Source organism: Temnothorax curvispinosus, unplaced genomic scaffold, assembly GCF_003070985.1.
Source record: "Temnothorax curvispinosus isolate PA1 unplaced genomic scaffold, ASM307098v1 QBEX01013028.1, whole genome shotgun sequence".
NCBI classification, from domain to species: domain Eukaryota; kingdom Metazoa; phylum Arthropoda; class Insecta; order Hymenoptera; family Formicidae; genus Temnothorax; species Temnothorax curvispinosus.
This window is the reverse complement of record NW_020222808.1, coordinates 186,988-210,193: the sequence shown is the minus strand read 5'-3', so window position 1 is coordinate 210,193 and position 23,206 is coordinate 186,988. Positions and strand designations below refer to the sequence as shown.

Here is a 23,206-nt window from a genome sequence, read left to right as displayed (position 1 = left end):
TATATGTATATCTTAACGTTTTAATATCTACCTGTTACAAAACCACACACGAACCACTTCTTTCTCCATCGCAAGGCTATCTGCCAGTATGGTTATCTCCTCGGACGTGGGCTTTGGGTTTTGAATAAAAGCTTTTTCGAGGGCCACTCTCACGCTGGTCTCTATCGACGTTCTCTTCTTCCGCCGCCTGCCAATCGCTTCCGGTGTCGTAAGTGGATTCGACAGAGAGTTAGGATTGTTCAATGAATTATCGGCATCCTCGAGCCACTTTTGTAACAGCGGTTTCAGTTTGCACATGTTTTTGAAGGAAAGATTCAGTGCCTCGAACCTGGAATGCAGAATCATCGATTTTGTTTAACTTAAAGCCAGTAGCTGTTATTTGATTAAATTATAAATAATGTAAATAAACTTTTTTTTGTCTTATCTCATTTTTATTATAGAAAAAAGATTCAAGCAATGTATAAGCTTAAAAGTCCATAAAAGAAAATAAATAAAAAATTCAGAATAATATCAAGACGTCTTCCAAACATTTTTACAACGGTTGCGCTACCTGAGAATTATACTTACTTTATCACAATTCAAACAAAGAATATATTTACCTGGAAATCGTGGTTTGGGAAAAATCGTTGCCATAAAGTTTGCCCATAGCGAGTCCGACGTCGCCTTGAGTAAAACCAAGCTTGATCCGTCTTTGTTTGAACGTTTTGGCGAATTGTTCTAGCTCTTCGAGGTCCGTTGTTTCCTCCGGTGAAGGTTCTAATCTTGTCGGTTTTACTGCTGGTGGTGTGCTAGGTGGTGGTGATGATCTCTGCGCCAAATTTCGTCCAACTAAATTGCCGCTACTCTGAAGAGCCTGCTGTTTCTGTAGTAATTGCGCTGCCGCTTGCACCTAATAATTTTCATTTTTTCTTAAATAAATTACAAATTGTTCGAAAACACACACAGGATTAAGATAATTATATAAAATAATCACAATCGACCGCAATAAAGATTCTTAAACATGCAAATTAAAGTTGTATCGAGACGTTTAGACATGTCTTGGATATAATATACTTTTATCACTTTGAAAGAAATTTTATCTGAAATTATTACAAAACAATTTTCATGCATGCTTCCATTCGGAAATAAATTTCGCAATCGCTAATATCTGGATACAACTCTGTCCTAAATCGTACCTGCATGGACTGTGAGCGCGGATGACTCGGTCTTGTCGGGTAGCCACCGCTCTGCAACAGCCCCTGCAAGACGTTGACGACCATTGGTGAAAATCAACATAATGGTCATCTGCGCTTTATCTCTATTTGTAATAGAAATTCGTTTTTTTGCGGTGTTTTTAAAACGCGTTTTCAAAACGGAACTCAGTTTTATAATTGATTTATCATTCCTCTACAATCTTACATGTAAAATCTTTATAAACGAGCATAATATGATTCAAAAATACAATTTATGCACATTCACTTATATGTAATTTTGCATCCGTCAATCTCGAAGATAAATGTCTCGGTATTTTTAGGGAACGCGCGACACGTGTCGAGCTCGTGCGCGTACAGGTACGAAAAGTATAATTCCAAGGGTTGTAAATCTGTCCGATCGATTATTTTCATCTATTCCTTAGCCACGATGCTCGATTATGAGGATGAAGGGTTCGCGTCACGGGCACGGTGTTCCCGGTCGGGAAAGGGTTCGGGGTTGGTCGCGTGTCGCCGGCATACGAGCAGCTAGTTTATGCGCTTTGTGGCCGCGAAGACACCCTACGGAAACGCCTCGAGTTGAGCCACGTGCGGGATCAACCGCGACAGGTTAACGTCTACAATTTAGAGACACTCTGTTTAACTTCAAGCAGAACTAATCTGATGGTATTTAAGAAACAGAACAACGATTTAATAATATTTACAGAAATGCTTAATAACACAAGCATTTTCCTGTATGAAAAAGTAGTAAGAAAGAAATAATTGATGAACAAATCAGTGCGTACATTAATTTTTAACATTTATGAAACTTAGTCAATAAATATAAACGTATAAAGGTATTTTGTGACTTGCGTATGTGTGTATCTATAGTGTAAATTTCATTTTTCCGATTGCACAATTTACTCAAAAAATTCCTTTAAAAATAGTGGTATTATTCCATATTAAAATTTTTCACTCTGTATTAAAATATTTCACAATTTTACAGTGATTAAAATCAAGACGTAAAGGATTCACGAAGAGTGATCTCTGAATGAAGAAATTAAACCTCTGTTGCGGCAGATAAGCCACACAAAAGTCCTCACGTGGCGCACACGCGTAACCGCCCGCGAAGGGGTTGAAAGGGTCAGGTTGTACTCGGCAAAGCGATTTCCCGAGTGAAGAAGGTCGTGTGCCTGTCTTAATGCTCCGCGCGAAAAAAAAAAGAAAGACGAACAGATGAGGACGATCCTCCCTTAGAAGAAGAAGGAGCGCGTTGAAAAGAGGAAACATCCTGGCCACGTGTGAGGTAACAAAAGGCACCCCGGGGCAAGGTGCCGAAGGGCCCTATAAGCCCACCTTGTGGCATCGCGCGGTACCTTCCGATAGAGAGACGGGGGATATCTAGGGCCCTATAACGCGCAAATACACGCGTGTACGTGTGCATGCACAATAAATGTATAATACACACGGCGGAGCACGGCTGCCCATTAAGCGTGCTAAAGCTCGAAGTCGTTTTGTTGATTTTTCCCGGAGACTATAGTTGCACGCGCACGTCGTGACGGATTCTATAGACAGTTTTTTTTTTATTCGTAAATGCAAAGCCCGGTCCATTCAGATCGCTCGCGAGAAGGGCCGAAGGAGGGGGAGAGGGAGCGCATCCAGGAAGCGGGATCGTTTTTCAACGTATCCCCGGATATCGTGGATCGATTCCTCCACCTTCTGCCGATCCGAGAGAGATCCGACGAACAAATAGTGAGAAAATCGTGGAACGCTTCTTTCATCGGAGGAATGCGTGCTGCGAGAGACGACTGATAAATATGTCGCTTCTTTTTTCGGCGATCGTCAAGCGCGGGTTTTAAACCATGCTCGAAACGTGATATTTATCGAGGAAAATCAGGAAATCTCTTTGTACGCCTCTCCTTTTTCCGGGGGATGTCTTCAATTATTATCCGTTTTATACGCGTTTTCTGTATTGCTATATTATTATGATTATAATCAGATGTGTTTTAAAATTCGGATTTTTTTAGTGATAACTTTTTTCATTTTTGCGCAACCGAATTAACAACCAAGATTTTTTTAGCTTATTATTTTTGCGATAAATTACATTGCATCTCACTTTTTCCCGTCATCGACGCGAAACAATATAAGAATGCATAATAAGACTAAAATAAACAGGCAACTTTTATCGGAGAATATTTTGTCGAGATCATTTCGATGACTACTTCTTTGAAAAGACTTTAATGCGACGTAATGGAGCGCGAAATTCAGCCGTGATGCGGTTGCAAGTTGGCGCTGTTCGCGCGCGCATTTGCATCGACGAGGGCAAGCCTAAACGAGAAGGTAGCATCCGATTTCCTTTGTGCCGTTGCCAGACGGCTATCTTGACGTCGAATCGCGAAGACGCTGTACGCGAAGAATAAGACGTTCGCTCTCGCCTGATCTGCGCCCTGATCAGATAGTACGGCCGAACATTGCGGGCTTCGATCGGCTTCGATCCCTCCGACGGAATCGCAACGGCACGGAATGCAATTTGTGATTTAAATAGATAAGTAATTCGGCAGATAGTCATCGACGGAACATGGATCTCGTAAATATTATTTTTAATGGACCCCGATCTTAGCTCACAGTGAAACATTGTTGATTACCCGTGCACCCACCTGATTTTGTAGGAAGAACGGCGGAATCTGTCCCGCCGCCGGATTGGCCTGAAACATGGCGAATTGCTGTAGCTGCTGCTGTAGTGATTGCAGTTGATGTTGCTGCAGCGTCGAGGCGATCGCTTGGATATCCTGGGTCCCTAATGCACCGTGCATCAGCAATTGCTGGCTGAGCAATTGAGCGGTCGCCAGCGCGGCCTGCGAATTGCTATTGTTTTGTTGGCCGGACGTGTGTTGCTGCTGGTGACTGCCCGTGAGCTGGCTGCTGATGCCGGAACTCGGCGAGGACGCGCTGCCGCTGGTGCCGCTGCTGCTGTTGCGTTGCGAGACATCCGTGACCTGAAGTAACGTTGAATTTACATTACATAATTGATTTTTATTAACAAATCAAGCTCAAATTTATTTAAAAATTGTGATAAATATATAATCGGCAGTATATATTTCGAGATTTATATTTATCTGCTCAAGAAGATGTCTTCTAATTATAAGAGTTAATATCACGAGCCGTCACTACGATCAGTAAAAGCGCTATAAAAACTTTTAGCGTTTCCTACGACTGAATAGTTTATCGTTTGATACTATCAAGTGACAATCTTTGATTCCCTCGAAATGCGGGCTACGACATTTCACGCTGTAACGTGGGACCGGGAACACGAAGAATCAGCCGGGCCGCGCGCGAGGCGAGGCGGGCCACCCTCCCTAATATTACAGAGTAAATTCGCCCGTCGAACAAAGCCGTGTTTACACTCGGCCAGGTCAGGATATTGGTCACTACGGTCCATCCTGCGCTTTTGTGTTTTATAAAACCTACTCTCCCTACCGTCGTCCCTTCTTGTCGTTCATCTCGCTAGTGGCTTCCTTTATTTATTTGTCAAATATTGATCGCGAGCGCTTTTTACGCCCGTCAAGAGCGTCCTGTAGTACGAAAAAAATCGAAGACACGGTCGCGCCGCGTTCCTGAACCATTCCTCTCGAAAGAAAGCACGCTGGGATATTACGCTCGCAAATGGGATTGGTAACGTTGTTGATACATTTAAGCAACGCACACAGGCAACAGATAACAATGGATGACATGACAAAGCACGCTTTCGTCAAAATAAGTAGAGAAAATACCATTGAAGTTAAGTTATTGAAGAAAATCGTCTTTTGTAAACGTTATTGACGAGTTAAGTACGAAGACACATTTAATTATTAATAATAACAACACAAACAAAAACAAGATTAATTAATTAAAAAAGATTCCCATAAAAACATTATATATAGATACTGTTTCCAAGAACGATTAAAAATAAATAAACAATAATTTAATTATTTATTTGATTTTTATGTATTTAACACAATATTTTTATTTATAAGAGAAATATTTAGTACAATCCTTTTATTTCTATATACAGATTATTTTATTTAAAAAGATATCTGATAAACTTTGTATTTATAACGTTTTTATGTCAAATTAAATAACGAGCTGAAGAAGCAACACGTTGTTTCTATATTTTTCAATGGCGATAATAATAATCTATTGTTAAGACTGTAAAAATGTTTGCCTTTCGTTATTAATTTCGAGAACATTATATTATATCGTCGATGTTAATAGAATCGTTGACACACGAAGACCAAGAAGAGCAACTAATTTCGCGCGTATTATACAACAAGCATCTGTAGCTTCGTGCACGCAAGATGCCGTGCAAATTATTTGAATTATACTCGTATATTTTGCTCGCGGCACTAATTGTAAAAGCCGCGCCTCTTTTCAGCACTCTCCATGCGCCTCCCGATAATTATTAAACGCTGGTGATACGCGACAAAGATTCGATCAATATCTATTTGTCTTCTAATCGCAAATTACAAAGTATTGAACAGTGTATATTATTTTACACAATTTATAAAATTAAATAAAATTACACAGGTATAAGAGAAATTCGCATAAGATTGTTAATAAAATGATTCAACTTCAATATCAATCAGAAAGAAGAATTATAATCGTAAATATAGATGAAAGGAATAAGTCAAAACAGATACGAGATCAAAATTTATTTACCAGATTAAGAGCTTCCCTGTCCGAGTCCATGGAGTCATTATCAAGATGTGGCTCGGTGACATCTTGGATGTCACTTGCAATACTCCTATCATCTCCGCTAAGTTCAGGACCATCAACGTCGCCGTGCAAATCTGCATCTGCAACAAAAAAAAACCTCGATTTAAATGTCTGTTCGATCTAAATTTTTTATGCTTGATAAATCTTCAAAGTCAAATCTATGACATCTTTGCGTTTATTATACAAACTCAAGACGCAACGTAACATTGAAAGCTGTAAAACTCTCAGAGATATAAGTTTAAAATACATATTTTTAGACTTCGTATCAAACTTATTATCAAGTTTATCAGAAAAGAATTTCGCAGTTGCCGTACAATCGTTGTTATTCTGCGCTCTATACTTCTGATGATGATGGTATCGCGTGGGGGTGCTGGTAGGCGTGCTGGTGGCATGAAGACGCATGTCCGCGAAGATCATCCTGGATTCTTCCAGGAAGACCATCATAGCTTCGTCTGTTCCGTTCGTCGTCCCTACATTGGGACGCTTCTCGTGGTCCAGCACGGTGATCGATTTCTCACGCGAATGTAAAAAGGATCGCGCTCGGCGATCCCACGTCGATCTATCGATCGGCGCGATCCCATCGCGCTTCGCAAGACATGAGACGGAAAAAGCTGTGCACTCCGAGAAAAAACGCGACGTTTCACCTTTCTGCGCGCGATATCAACTATAGCGATCGAATGCGAAAATAGTTAAGCTTGCGAGAATTTAAGCCGTTTAAGTTTAATTATCGCTCATTAACACCTCATGAATATTTATGCGAATAATTATCTCAATTAATCCCCGCGAGTCCGAGGGCCTATCAAAACAGCGGTTCCGAAGAAACGAGTTTGCCGGAGATAGTCCCGAGTCCTGCAGCGCCGGTCTTAGTCGACGAACTGATACAGAGCGAGTGTCAGAATGACGCAACGAAACTGTGCCCCTAAGGGCGCACGAACCTTCCCCACCACTATACATGGCCCTGCTGGGCCCGAGGATTGGTCGGGCGCATCGGTTACGTCAGGCCGATTGGTCGAGGAGAACCCTTTTGCCCTTTCGGCGTGCCCTCTCTCTCTCCCTACCCGATAGCAGCAACCCTTCGCGCGAGCATCCATCATCGTATCTTATGACTACTCTCTCCCTCGCCACCCCTTTACCGAGAGCCTCCTTCGTCTCGCTCGCGCCGGGGTCGTTGGATAATGGCACGGAACCGATTCGCTGATTCGGAGAACACGGACTTGCGCGCTGCGATTGGCTCGCGCGATTTTTAATAATTATTTCGATACGCCGATACACTATTTTGAAGGGGGATTTATAGCACTCAACGTATGTCGCGCTCGGGGCCGCTGTCGCAGCAATAAGACTGCATGTACGTTATCGGAGTCAACGAACCTTAAGATTTCGTCTTTCATACGCACTTTTTGCACATAAATTGATCGCAACAAAATTGTGCAAGTTGTTTTAAATACATTTGATGTAAATATAGTTTAAATAAGTTATGTGCAAATATATTGGAAAGGAAATCTTCATACACATTGTCGAATTATTGGAAAAAAGCTAAAAATCTTTTATAAACATTTTTCAATTTATATAATGTCTAACAGGTAACGTAGTTTGTTATTTATAGTATTTATATATATTATATAAATAATGCATACGTTATTTTGTATCAAACATGAATATAAAAATTATATTTACGTTTGTACAATTTGTAAATGTGCAATTATGTTTATATTGATAAACTTAATAAATTTTATTTATCAATTATATTACGGATCTTAACATCTTCACCGTCGTTCTAACAATATTATCTACACGCTTCTTTGTAGACCTCTTAACCCTAGAATCCATGATACATTTTTTTGACCTTCTAATCCATGACTGGGGGCAATATCGACCCCACGCTTTATTTGATCGTAAAACCGGTCCTACAGAAATAAAGGGCCTTTAAACCTACATGAATTTCTTCGTTTTTTAATAACGAAGAGAATGGTATACGGTAAATTTAATTTTACTCAAGTTTAGTTAGTGAAAAATCCATTTAAAGACTGAAAAACGCAGAAAATCAGCAAAAACCTCTTTTTTTAAACAAAAATTTGTATCTTTTTTTGTAATCAACCGATTTTAAAATTTCAAACGGGGTTTTAAAGAGGACACATTAGACTATTAGAAAAAAATTGTCATCGCTATGTTCTGTTCAAAAAGTATATTTATTTGGGACTATAAAGATGAAGAAATTCGCAAAGTTGAAATACGGAAAAAGTCGATGAAAAAACCATAAAAAATTGTATTTTAAGTATTATTTCATTTTTATTTGATACAAAATAGTAAAAAATATGAAAAAAATGAAACATTATATCGCCCAGCCATTTTCTGCGAAATGTCAATCTTCTTAGGCAACGGGATTTTTACCGACTAAATTGTGTGATATTTCGTCTTAAATAATATTTATGACTATTTATGCTCAGATTACGTAATAATACATGATATATATTGATTCTAGCGAAAAAATAAAATTAGCTTACCGTGACGAAACTCAAACGGCAAGTCACGACTGGGGTCGATATCGACCCCACGCCCGCTTTACGACTGTGCTACTTCACTGCTAGCGAACAACTAACGCTGCGCCCGACATAACCCTACTTTTAGAAAGTTGAAATGAATTATGGTTCAGGTCCTGAGTCGATAATGTCACTCGCTAGCTCAGGAGCGTAGTTCAAAGTTCGCCTGGGGTCGAAATCGACCCCAGTCATGGATTCTAGGGTTAACTATCCTTCGCGCGCGTTTACGAGGTAAACGTAAAAACACGTAAACTAAAGCGAGCAATCAACCGCGACTAAAGACAAGGGAAAGAAGCTATTCTCTCGCATTCTTGTGGGAAAAGTCGAAAACCGCGGAAAGGTAATGTCGAGGGGGGAACGAGGGTCAGCGACGCCAAAAAGTAGAAGTCGCTTAGCCATTTGGAGCCGCTCCTCTCCGTGATGCTTTCCCATCGACTCCCGATTCCGGGATAAAAGCTGAGAAGAGAAACCGAAAATGGAGATAAACGCTCGCGGGAGCGTTTGTAAAAACGCTGTTCTGCCGCGGGCGCAGGTGGGGGAACGGAGATTCTCCGTCGAGGTGCTACCGGGGGGTAGCCGGCCGGGAACGATCGTTATAGGAAGAAGAGCGAAGGAATTCAAAATCCTGTGAATATCCTGCGAGAGCGCGGCATCGCTTTTCGGGGGCCCACGACCCGATTTTCGCTCCTTCCATCTGCGTTACCTGACGGGAGGATTCCCCTGAAATCGTAAAAAAAAGGGAGAAAAAAAGACGCAACAGGTCAGGTAGAATACCTCCAGGAAACTGGCGCGCACGCACGGCATTGGTGCGGATTCCCTATAAAATTTCGCTCCGCTCGGCACGTTCTACGCCCCACCCGGGTTTGTATATCTCGGGGCCCTCTTCTTTCCTTCGTTCGCGCGATCCATTACTCCCCGCGCTCCTCATCCGTCCTTTCCGAACGCGCAAGATGTTGCGGCAGGTACATACGGCGATTCACACACGGCTTTCCTTTTTCATCCACAAATTTGCATCGTCCCTCCCTTTTTTCGTCGAAAATTACGCTTTTTTTCCGTGAGAATCTACGGGCCCCTCCGCGACTCTTCGCAAACGGGAAAAACGGCGCGCTGGGAGTGAGGGGGGGGGGGGGAAATAGAAGAAGGGGTCCAAGATTTTTGGGGCGATTTCTGCCGGTTTTGATTTTACCCTTGCTCTCCTTTGTACGTTACGGTGAACGACGCGTTAAAGATGTGACGGTCCGTATTATACACCAGGTGCGACGTCTTTGATAACAGGAGGAAAACGGGTGATTCGGCGGATGAAAACTACCGCCGATTGGTTTTATTTTTTTGTAACGGACACACGCGTGCAAAATCGCACACAAACGCACACGTACTCGGAGACAGAAGAAGACGAAAGGGGAGGTAAATGCGACAGGAAGCGACGGTTTTTTCCGGTTTTTTTCCAGCTAGTACACGAGTAACTGACGCCTCGCTCTCGGCGAATCACAGGCGATAGTTTAAAAAAAAAGTCAACGGATAGTCGCGGATAGATTTTGTTAAGGGTATATAGACACGTCGCTCGTATCCACGAAAGAGAAAGAGGAAGAGCGAGACGTGGATGTGAACACTAACGGATTTTTAACGTACTTTCGTAAAGTTGCGCCATCGGTTGCGCTAGAAAGAGATAGATCTTCAGGTACTAAAGATTATTCTGTATAAAAGGATTTTGAAAAACTATTGTACTTTCAAAAGGGAATTATATGAATGTCGAAAACAATGCTATTCTCTCACAATCAGTAAGAATTCGATCCTTCTCTATCTTTCCTGCAAATATCTTTCACGTCATTCCTCCCGCGACTAAGAGAAATAAAGTATAACGACTTCGCTATTAGTTCCAAACTACCAGTAAATTCACACCTGCGACCCTACAATCGGAGCGGCCATTCTCGGATCGTCGATCCACCCGCCGATCTAGAGCCGGCGCGTCGATTCGATATCGAGAGCCGTATACGAGAAAGAATGTGTCGCTCATCTGGAAGATCGTTATCTCCCGATGGATCCTCGTCTCTTTGTGCCGCATCTGCATACACACCGGCGCACGCACACTCGCCCGCTCATCGCGCGGCGATCCATTGTGCCGTCGACGCGGTCACAATGCAGTCGCCCATGCAATTTCGAGCCATTCAAGTCCGTTTAGCGCTTTGCACGAGTGACACGGTAACCGTCTATCCATCACCCACGCACACTCGCACGTACGCGAGTCGAAAAACACCGTCCGCGTCGTCGAGAGAGTCGCACGAACGCAAGCGAGCGATGATACACACACGGTCGAGCGGGCGTCGGTGGGGAGGTGCAGCTGTGGGATGCAGCCCTCGTGTTATATACGTTCCGCTCCTACGAGAGGTCGAGGATGCTAGGCCACGGCGCGGCGGCGACCTTCGCCTTCGTCCCTCAAGAGAGCGACTACTCCTCGCGTGACCCACGGCGAAAACTACGTGGCCGACGACCCGAGCACGCGGCGAGCAGCTCCAGGACGTGCTCGCCCCGTGCGAGTCACGTCCGTCAGGTGATAAAACGGCGGACAATAGCGCACCTGAAGGCTACCGAGGATTATGCGGTTTTTGGCAAAACTTACTGGCTGTCAAGTCTCACGAAAAGAGGGGCAAAGAAATTTAATCGTGGCGATCGAAGCAGGAGCTTATTGAATCAGAAAGTCAAACCGAGAAATCAGATTAGGGAATCTATTGGGATTTATTTATTATTAATTTAAATATGACATTCGTACATGATTTTAGAAACGATAATTTATATAATATTTTGAAAATTTAAATAGTATACAAGAATAAAAAATTTCTTAATTTTTAATCGGAAATTTAATTAAGAAAATGCAAACATCATTTATTCGCTAAATTAAACGTTGCGAATACACTCTAATGAAGATAATTTCTTCGAGAACAAGTCTTTCGCACTGTTACGTGTGTTAGAACGAACATTTCCTAGCTAATCTGAATTATAATTCAAGAAACACACAATACGAAGTAGCACAATGTAAGCAGTATTCTCTGATATCCATACAAACCCAACGTCTGAATTATATACAAACCTCTCATGAATATTACATCCATCAGAACAAAAGTTTCCCAGAATTAATTCGTCAAAATCAAAGTCTGAATAAATGCGTAAAGTCGTTTAAATAATATTCGGTAAAATCAAAACCTTCATAAATTTATATCCAAATGATTTTTAATACGATTGCTAATATAATTATAATAGTAACATTTATTATTAATAATTGATTAAAAATCTTACTATATACTATCTTTCGCTGATACGTCCTGAATCAAAACTTCACCTTTAAGATTAATTTAATTAGATCAATTTTTCTTCCGAATTGTACGCACGGTGAATTCTTAATGCATATTTAATCAATCAATTCGCGAGACAGAATCGTTTATCACAAATCAGATGTTAGAGTATAATAGGCAACATGGATCGATTCCGTCATCATGTTCCGATTTCACCGAACAGTAGCGTATACATTCCCATCTAAATTGGCGGACTTGGCCGATGAATAGCGACAGACGCTTTCTCCGCTCGCGAGCGAGGAATCGCTATGAAAAAGTTCCATTTTCTGGATGAATTCTGGCCACAGTACCGTGCAACCAGAATCCCTTCTCCTAAGCGGCAGTCATCTCTCTTCCTCCGTTCAGCTTCCCTCCCAAACATTCTCTTCGTCCCTTCTCTTCTCCAGCTTCTCCTATTCCTTCACTCTCGGTTCTCTTCCGCTCGTTCTCCGAATCCAAGGTGTTTTTGTTCGCCGGGGCGAGAATAGCCACCGACGACGAGGGCGTGCTGCTCTTTCCACGCGATCTACATAAAATATCGATTCCTCGAGGCGCGTCTCGGGGAAAAATATCGGCGAGTCACGCGGGCCCGATGATGAATCCCTCCTACTGAAACCGGCCCTTCTCGCTTTAACGTACACGGAACGCGTCACAAAAGAGAAATCGTTATTTTCACGGCTCGGTCCGATTTCGCGGTTGCGTCCCGCATTCTCTCCCCGTTTAATCCCCCCTCGCTCTCTTTTATATCTTACCGATCCACCCGCGAATTCGCGATCACCTTCGTCGGCGATTTACTCGATTCCCTAACCCCTTTACTTCTTTGTATTGTTTCTTCTTGCTCCTTGGTGGTCTTATAATCGATCAACTTTCTCACAACTTTTCGCGACTCTTTCGAGACTATACCGATGCAATGAAATCGATTAATTTATATTTTTTTTAATTGTAAACGATTACCTTTATCAAATATTGTAAAAAGGAATATTCTTTCGTAGAAGTTTCTTGACCCTAAAAATCATCAACTTTTTCACAGCGTTGGATTCATTGTTTTCACAAATGTAGGAACTCTCGCTAGGAACAATCGTATAACCGATTGTTTTAATGTTCGTGACGGCGAGTGATTATGCTTCTATTTCTCAAGAATTAATTTACGGCATATCGGAGTCACGATTCGCAGAATGCATTGCCGCCAGGGTCGAGCTAACGTGAACTTTTACGTCGAGTTTGTCGCGCCATTGCACGTCATTTCTCTTCGACCGATGAAAAAAAGCCAAATTTACTTCCCGACTGGCGAATAAAATAAAATCGGTTAAAAATAGATCAGTGCCCAATATATTAATGAGCATATAAGCAAAATTTCAAATTTAATTAATACTAAATATTCTTATTATGACTTAGAGCGCTTCCTTTTAATATAATTTAAAATCCACCAACATATTTTGATATTATTTAATATCGTACTAACTTTTTCTCGTCCGAATATGAGGCAAATGTCGCAATTAATTGCACATTTTTTCATTCAACGGGACGACGACGACAAGTAGACGTTTCTCATCGTTATAGAGTCCCTTTTCCCCCGATTTACTCGCGTCTCAGCAAGACGCGCACCCCTCTAAGATGGCAGATCGCATTAGAGCCGGGTTCCTCTCCTCCCAGCCGTTCTTCTTTCTCGGTTGTGTAGCAACGCGACCGAATGTCTAAGCAGCATCTGCCTTCCGCGTCGTTTCTTCGTCGCCATTCTTACGTAAGGCGACGACAATGCAGCCCGGCCCGGGTTACGGGGGAGGAATTCCCCGGGTATTATTCCCGAGGTATATGCACCGCCTGTCAACCGACTTACGATTTTATTAGGGCCTTACGTCATTCGATTATGCTTGGCCGGGCCTTGGTTTTCATTCAGAGCGGGACCCCGAGACGTACCGCGAGGTAACGTCCGACAAAACAGATCGGATCCCGATCGGTCTTCGCATCGCTACCTCGAGCATTTTAACACTGCGAGACTTTACGACTGTTTCATGTAAAAATATGGCTAAAGGGGACGTAATATGATTTGGGGGTTCTTTATAAAGAACGGAACAGTGCCAAGTATATGACAAACTAATACCCTCCCGATTATATGAAATATTCTAAATCTCATAAATTGTCAAAAAGTAAGAGATGGTCGTAAAAGAGACTACGCAGTATATATTGACCGAAAAATATTTTCTCGGACAAGTTTCATGTGTCAAAATCATGTAAGGATCTGCCGGGATTCCAAGCGGGAAGCTACACGAGTCGCATAAGTATTGTCCGGATGTTGATGCTGAAAATCGCGGCAGTTACCGCGACGAGAGTGTAGACGACGAGAGAAGCGTATCAAAGGGGAGGGCACCATAGGGGGATAGATACCAGAGCCAATAGAATAACAGTGTTTCGTCTGGCGTGTTTTGAACCGGCATTGCCCGGCGGCCCGGCAAGGGTGACGAGAGAAGGGGTGGACTGGTTTCCGAGCGCGGCGTGTGTGGGGTGAGTCTAAAACCGTTAGGTTGGTCGCGTGCTACCGGAGGCACGTGGCCATCCTCCTCTCTCCCTCCCCCTTTTCTCACCCGTGTCTTTTTTACGCACGCGCACATACGCGTCCTGAACAAGGCGCGACAAGATGTACGGGTACCAGACAACTTGCATACTCGAGAGGATTTCTTAAACGCGGGATAATCTTAAATATCATGCGATTATATTCTTATGTGCGTATTGAAATTCTATTTCTTCTTTCTTTGATTCTCGTCATAACTTTCATTTAATTTAGCTGCACGATTATATAGAACTTTCATTAAAAATAAAGCCAACAATTTTAAAACTGATTTTATCATCTCATCGTGATAGGATAAGTAAGGCTGATCCTAGCAGATCCATTTTCTATAATCAACCATACGATCTATGTGAGAAAATCGCCAACATCACGCGCGCGACGAATCTTTGAATGGGTATTACGGATTCCGTCCGGCGAATGGAACCTAATTTATTCCGTCTGTTTTTCGGTGAGCCACGGTGAGCGTGGGCCCGGAGCTATTGATCGACGAAATTCGATGATCATTGTTGCCCAGAGCTTGTATCGGCGAAACCCCAAATTAAGGGCCAGGTATAAGCAGCGAGAGAGAAGCTCGGACGCATGGCGCCATTAACCGCGGTTGCAGCGCGATGAAAACGAAATAGCCGATCGCGCGGCAGATGCGGGGATCGGTAAACAGTCGACCGGATAACAGTTAGGCCGCCGCCGTCATCGCTCGTCATCATCAACGCGGCCATACCGTTAGACGGAGGCAATGTGCGGACCCTTCGGCACGTGCTACCCGATCAAACGCAGCCGTTCCTTCGATGCAGATAGATAGAGTGTTTTGGGCATTGATTTAAATTTTAAATATGAAAAATTTTAAGAGTTTAAATAATTTAAGAATTTCAACCCTGAACTTGCAGACAAAGACACTTGTACTTAAGAAGAAATAGATAATAAAAATAAGAATCAATGTTATACAATATTTCAAAAACTTAAAAGAATTCGATGAAATTTAACGAATAAAATTGCACCACAATTTTGATGGCAAGTAAAAACGAATGATTAGCAATCTCATAGAAATAGCGGTGCGACGTGGGCAAGAAATCGTTTTGCCTTCATTGTGCTCGCCGTAAATTTCCGATAAGGAAATGAAACTATGCATATAAAAGAGAGTTACCGGGGAGGGAAAGTTCCGCGACGATACCACGACACCATTTCGCACTGGCACCCTTTGCCGCTCGACTGGCAGTGATGTATGGTGCGGTAGACCTGCATGCTGACCACTCCCAGCCTCTTACGAGCAACTTTCCCGCGTATTGGGCGAAATTTGATTTCTAGATCTCGTTTCTGAAGGCAAAGAGCCGGACAATAGAATTTTAAATCGCTGAAGATTGGGGTGACATATTACTAGGCGCGTCGGAAATTGCAATTTTCTTTCCAGAATATGATTACAGTGTTTTATGCTACTTCACTTTCAATCTAATATTAATATAATTTTATTTCAGTTTAAGCGTTACACGATGATCGTGAAATCATCGTCAATCGTTAGAACAGCTAGAACCTTCGCCAGTTTCTCGAGAGGAAAAAAGAGCGAGAAGGCAACGTCGAGATTATTTGAATATCCCATACTTAAGATTCATCGTGCGTAGTCTGGGGCAGTGATTGTCGACTCGACAGTCCGGTCACGTGGCCGGCACGTCATACACGTCAAACCAACCCCCTGTGGAAACCGCCCTATTGCGCCTAAGGCCGCCCCGCCGCGGCCGATCGGCACAAGCGGGGAGGCCTGCGAGGCACTTTACATTCTATTTTCACGCTGTACTGACCCCGATGTATGCGACTTCCTTAACATATTCGCCAGATATTGCCTTTTGGCACGTGCTACCTACCGAATCGATATTCATCTTCCGTGAGAATGAAAATTTATCGACGTTCTTAAAGTGCCGGCGATCGCCAACGCTCCCCAGACAGTAAATTTACGTCGTATTGGACGCATTATATTTTCACATCAAATTATGTACACGACAAAATTACCTTAGCGACGTTAAGAAACAACTTTGTCTGATGTTTGATATGTAGGTACATATATGTATATATTTATAAATAGATATATGTATTATAATAATTATACATGTATGAGTGTTTACAGCGTCAACACCTGTGAATTCATTAAAATTAAGTATACAAATTTCACACAACCCCTGCCTAAATATAAACTGCGGTAAGCGAGTGACGGACGACGAGCAACTTTCAACGCGCGATCACTTACCACCTGACGTGCTATATAAGCGGAATAGCTGGCTATTTTGTGCGTGTCACTGCCCCCGCGGTGTTTTCACGGGACGGCGAGCACCCCCGGATTTTTCCAGGGGTTCTCCGCTAGAGGCAGGCGGCCGTCCAGTCACAAGGGGAGACCATCTAACCGAGTTAAATAACGCTACATTAACGCCCCGTGCGATACAAGGTTTGTCCGAGTGTGAAATACCCCATGGCTTATCAAGCTCCCGCAGAAGTTTCTCTTTAATAATCTCATGCCGATCGTTGCTCGCGTCGACGTGACTGCGCACACTCTGCGTTCTTTCTAAAAACAATGTCGCTGAACGGAAAATAGTGTCGTTTTTCAGAATCACTCCCCAGTTGATCGAGCTTGCAACTCTTTGTGAGATGAAAGCGGACATGAAATTTTGATAGACACAAATAGCGTTAATAATAATATACAAGGATTCAATCTCTTTTAACCCTTAGGAATATAATTGCAGATCGCGAGAGCGATACTACTACTTGTGGAGAACGTTTTATCATCATTGAATTAAGATTACATTTCTTGAAAAATCTATTTCAATCTGTTACACTCTGTTACTGAAGAATACCAAGTGTATCACGTGTAATTAGGCCCGTTGTTAAAACAGTTCCGCTCCGAAACGTTAGGAATAAAAATTAGAACGGAAAAAATTGCATCCTTCGTGAGATTAATACATCGCAAATCCATTAATGTTAACCTACATTCAGGTTTCCATTACATTCGCGAGTAAATCCGCTTCTTGAGATAAATTGGCATATTAGAGGTACGTCGATATAGTTATAAAGACAATAAAGTTTCCTTAACTGAGAGAATATGTATACGTCTTTTCCCACGCGGATCCTCCTTCCCATCCTGAATATTTATAACAACCTCTCTTTTTACTGATTTTCTTTTTACTCGTCGCTTCTTTGTTAACGAAACTTGCTTGGCCGAGCGATTAAATTAATTATGAGTTTTGGCACTGCCTCTACGAGACGATCAGAATTAGGCGGCCGTAATGAATTTAATTATTCCGGCGTCTCGCCACTTCGACGACGACGACGACGACGACGACGACCGCAAACTCTGACTGCTCTGGAGATGATCGTTTCGGTAAGGATATAACGGTGACGTTTACCTGCGCGCATCGTCTTCTGTTCTTTTGTTCCACAATTACCGGTGTCTAGACGCGACCACTGCTCCTCTACGAAAATGACAATTACACGGCAATAGAATCGTCTCATTGACCGTTTCTCTTGGTTAAACGGCCAACGTTGCAGTCGTTGGACCGCCATAGCGTTTTTGCCGTAGTCTCATTTTTCCGTAATGCGCGTGTGACAAAGTTAAGGGATTCGTTTCCGATTCTACAGAAGTTATTTCCTTGTAAATTAATCTTATCGCGTCAAATTCAGCAAGATCGATTAATTATACGAACGTCAAAGTCTTGCGACATTGCAAATATATTATGTCAATTTAGATTTTTATTTCTGACCATGAATTATAATTATTTTAAATATCAAATTTATACTTTTTTTACTATTATAATTGTAAATATATTTAAAACGCGAACAGGACGATTGCGGATTAATAATAGCGCAAAGATCGTTGAAGATTCAAAAATCGCTCGATAATATCCGGGGAGAAAATCGCACCCATCTTTTAACGGTTACACGGCAATACCTGTGTCGACGTTAACGCACTCGCGTTATATTCTTATACCGAGATGACGATCGTGAGGTTCTGCGTAGAAGAGCGCACACAGAGGTGCGCCTTTTTCTCCCTTTTCCGGAGCCCCTCTGTACTTTACCACCCCCTTTCCTCCACGCACCGGCGAGGAGAGAACTTCTCTCTCTCTCTCTTTCTCTCTCTTTCCTCCCCGATTGTTACCGACTCTGTTCTCGCCCTTCGCCCTCCGTACCAACCTTTCACCGGGCACGACTCTGGCTTAATGGCTGACAGGGCTATCGGGTTTCTGCAGAAGCGTAAAAGATCTTCGAGGAAAGGCGCGGAAAGAGCGATAGGCGCTGCCTTCGTCACTCTTTCTCTCTCTCTCTCTCTCTCTCTCTCTCTCTCTCTCTTTCTTTCTCTTTCCCTTCTGCTCCCTTGTACGCACTCTTTCCTGTTTGCTGGTGCATACACCCTTACCGCGAGTAAACGAGACCTTACGAGCGACGAATCGTACATACCGTAAGTTGTAGACACTGGGTTCCCGTGTGTCAGCTGACTCATACAATTCCATGCTTAAGATAAACGCGCACGTCTCGTATTTCTCGCGCAATTTAATCCGTCCATCGTTGCGTTATCCTCGGGGGAGAAGGGTGAGGCTGGCCTTCCGTACAATATCACTCCCGATATCATTCCTCCATTGATAGAAACTACTCTAAGATCCCATGTGAATACAAGATTACAGAAATATCCGGGAGTACAAAATAATTTATGTGCTAATTGGTGATCCACTTTTTCCATATGACTTTAGGTAATCTACTTTCAAGCATAATATTATCTGGTATAAATGACATTACACTTACTGCAGATGATTAAAGATTAGACAATTTATATTTTCATTCAAATAAGTGACGTACATGATGCTCAATACAATCTGAAGAAACTTACACATAGTGTGTTCTCCACAAGCACGCTAACATATATCGCATTACAAGAAAAAGGAAGACAAGTAAAAAAAGGGATCCCAGAAAGATCTTGCTACTCATCAGCCTGTTGCAGGCCCACCCCCGCGAATGTACGGTGTATATAAAAAACTACGAGGGTTGCACCCCTCGACAGCGAGTGTATACGTATCGACAATCTGTACAATCGCGTGCTGGTAGATAACGTGGCGCTAATTGATTATAATAAGTGGCGAGGAAGGAAAGGCGGAAGTAAAGGCTGGGGTTGAGAACCGTAGATTGTATCGAGGGGTTGAAACCACGTTTAAATGGTCATCCAGTAGTTAAATTGTTACTTCCGGTATTGTGCGGGGAGTCTTAATTACATCGTATCTATCTCTGTGACCTATTATTATTTCGTAAATTTAATAAAAATAATCTTGGCGAAAGGTGGAAAAACGGTAGAGATTGTTTAATGAATATTTTAATATTACAAAATTGTAACACCTAATACTTATCTTGAATATGTAAACAAATAGATATTACGTTCAGATATAAGATAAATTTGTTTTTCTATTTAAAGAGCGCATAAATTCTTTAATTTTAAAAGATAGCGACACGCGATAATAATCATACTTATATTTTACAACAAAATTTGTATTTTTTAAGGAAAAATTTTATTCTAACATCTGAAAGTAATTTAGAGAGGCAAGTAGAAAGGCTAGAAAGGCAAACGGGAGACACCCGGCGCTGACAGCGGGGGCGTTCGATAATTTATCGTCTTCATTTGCCCGCGTCCATATTTATTGCATCGTTATGAACAATACGGCGCCTATTAAACGGAATACGCCTGATCTCACCGCACCGGACGTACAATCGAATTAATGCCCGGGCGGCTCGCGCGATCATGTCCAATAATAAGCTTAATAAATATTGATTGTTTAATTAATGTATAATCGACCGCGTGGGATACAGCCCGCGCGCGCTATCGGCAGTCAATTTGTCCGCCCACCGGCGCAACACGAATTTATTAACGGTTTATTTTCTGCTGTCACGTGTGGCTTTCGACTGTCCCTGCCGCCACAATAGATACATCTTTTTAAAACGTACAAAATTCCCATATTATGCTTTCATCTAGGTCCGGTTTGGGTTTTTTAAAGGTTTAGCTTTCATTTTAAGAGTAATAACTCTAAGTTAAAATACCGTATAGCCATTTTTTAACCATAGTATGTACTTTCACTTGTATTGTAAATTACGTTCCTTTTAAAAATTACATTTAAAAAAAAAAAAAAACTAGAAATAAACGATCCTTTCTCGCAATTCAGAATTTCACTGTGAGAAGTAAAAGGAATGTATCTTTTTTATTTTCTATAGTAGAGAAGTATATTGTGAAAAAAATACAACGACGGCTTCTGTTAAAAAACGACAGCTTTTTTTTTCGTAAAGATTGATGGTTTGCGAACAATTCTCAGTTTAACAGGTAGTTACATTTGTAGGCCATGTCGCAATAAAGTACGGCTAACAATATCGTTTCAAGAGAAAGTGAAGCGATATACCTTAAAAAAGTGCAAGAACCGACCTCACACATTGTACACCGTACGAAATCAAACGTGCGTCATCGAGCGGACACTATCGACGATCCCGCGAGGAGAGAGATTAATCGCGGGAGAGAGATTAATCGTTAATGCAATAATTATACGTAATTATCGTAATTACGTTCACGAAGCAATTGCGCAACTTCACGAGAGGGGAGCAGTGCCGCGCTAGAAAAACGGCGAAAAACGCACCGTCCTCTGTGGGAACGGCCATCCCATTAATGGAATCACCAATTGCACAGTTATTGGTTAAATTGCTAATTGCTAGCCTCTTTCTTTGGTTCCCTTTCTAGCGCCGCGTGTAACGACAATTGCGCCGACACCCACCCGTCGATCAACGCCATTTTCATAAATAACGTCTCGTCTCGTCTCGTACAATTTCTCACGGCTTCTTCTCTCGCGGCGCTCGTTTAATTTTCGGAGCGTGGGCGAGCGAATTAATTCCTTCGCGATCGAATCGAGTCCGGTTGTTCGTTCTCTAAGAGGGAACAAGAACGGAGGACGGAAGTCGTCCTCGAGTCGTGAGAAATGCGCATCGACTGGGGAAGAAAATATCTCGCCGAGCCCGTTCGCTTCGCGAAAGGGGAATCGCGAATCCGTTGCTTAGTTCCACGTCCGCGGGTGCGCTCATCTTCGGCCCACGATCCCTCATTCTTAGAAAGGATCGCTGTACTTGTTTTCACTTCCACTTACGCGATTAGACTTCTCACGACGAATACACGTATACACGTATCTCAACTGGCGCCTCGCACGAATGTGCCACGTAGTTTTACGCAAGTTACTTGAAAGATATTTTTGTGTAAAAGATATTGTAGTGTATACCCTTGTGGATTTTGTTAAACGTATTAAAATTAATTGACATTGTGATTCATAACTCCAAGTATTAGATATAGACTTTGGAATAAAAAAATATCTAATGAATTTCGCGAAATGAGTTCAAATCACAGTAAAATCACTATTTGGCTATTGCGTGCATGTTTTTGTGAACGTATGTCGACGAACAATGTGAGCAAGTAGAAGGAAGTCAACACCGCAGTCAACATTTCAGCAGAATTAGCATACTCCGCTTGCGAGACATTCACCGGTGGATACCGACGATAAAACTCTGAAAATCCTCGAGAAATCCCATCGCGAAATTTGAATTTGCACTCCGTCTAGCTGCGATCGTGACGCATGAATCCCGAAAAGCTCGAAAGGAAGGGCTTCTCTATATTCAAAGGACCATCTCGTTTTACCCCTCCGATTCGAATAACAAAGTGAACTAGTTCGATCGAGATATATCTTAAAGATCGGCACAGCTTCTCAGCGTCAAGCACGATTTTCTTTAAACAGAGAAGTGCAAATTCTTATTAATAATTAGTATTACAATTCATCAAACATAGTCTCATTTTTTTATTAACAACAACTAGAAATATAGTCGCAAGTTTAAGAATGAAATTTTTTATAAGATAATTTTATTTAGAAAAAATAGAGAATACAATAAAAATATAAATTAATAAGATTAATGAAAATTATCACTTTTTCATCAATTAATTCGTAATTGTTAACCTTGTAAAATATTAATGAGTTTTTAAAAGTAAAACTTACATAAAAACAAAATAAAAAAATGTTTTGAACAGCAAAAATCAGATTTTCGCAAGTTGATGCGTGACCGACGCGACGTGACGATGGAACATTCTTAGTCACAACGTGTGAAGAATAGGACTTCCTTTGGAAAAGCGGGAAAAGTGTTTTGACATTCAAAAGCGATTTTCCACGATCGCTTCGGCCCAAACGATTTGAATAACAAAGTCACCAAGAAGACGTACTATCGTCCGTGCTCGCATGAGTGGGCATTCTTCAAGCAAGTTTATCGCAAGAATCGTTTGCATGCCAAACAAAATCGATCCCTGTTCAGTCCTTCAGGATTTCCATCGACCTTCGGCGCATGCTTTGATTCAAGACGCATAAAGGCAATTCTTCGAAACCGTTAAAGCTATATAGAGACGTTTCTCAGTTACTCACAGGATATGAAAAAAATTATTGTAATGTTGGATTATTTACAAAAAACAATTATTTTAATATTTAACGCGTATTAGTGATTATTATTTATGTATATATATTAATTTTCATAAAATTTATGATACAATAAAAAAAAAAACATTATAGCTTAAAAAAATATTTAGAATATATAAAATCAAACCTTTTGACCCTTCTTTTATTATTAAACGACACATTATTAGATGTTCATAAATAATAAACTGAATAAAATAAGTATTGTGACGATTTCCTCTTTTCTTTATTTCACTGATCAAAGCGTCATTAGCGATTTCTTTGACTTGTAGTTAATGGCAACTGACATCATTTCGTTATAAAAATAAAAAAACTCATACTAGCACATTAGAAAGTATGATGAGTAACGTGACCGCTC

The 23,206-nt window shown here is 41.6% G+C and overlaps 1 protein-coding gene across 2 annotated transcripts in view; it reads right to left on the bottom strand.

Moving 5' to 3' along the window:
* LOC112463105 (POU domain, class 2, transcription factor 2-like) overlaps positions 1-23,206 on the bottom strand; it is a 128,286-nt gene that overhangs the window by 4,830 nt on the left and 100,250 nt on the right. The window contains exons 5-9 of one of the 2 annotated variants that reach the window (XM_025029295.1): positions 5,865-6,001; positions 3,827-4,165; positions 1,176-1,238; positions 600-889; positions 32-328 (exon numbers count right to left, since the gene is read on the bottom strand). In XM_025029295.1, the coding sequence (XP_024885063.1) occupies positions 32-328; positions 600-889; positions 1,176-1,238; positions 3,827-4,165; positions 5,865-6,001 (1,126 nt within the window). The remainder of the gene's footprint in view (positions 1-31; positions 329-599; positions 890-1,175; positions 1,239-3,826; positions 4,166-5,864; positions 6,002-23,206) is intronic. The other variant, XM_025029297.1, reaches the window with a different exon arrangement.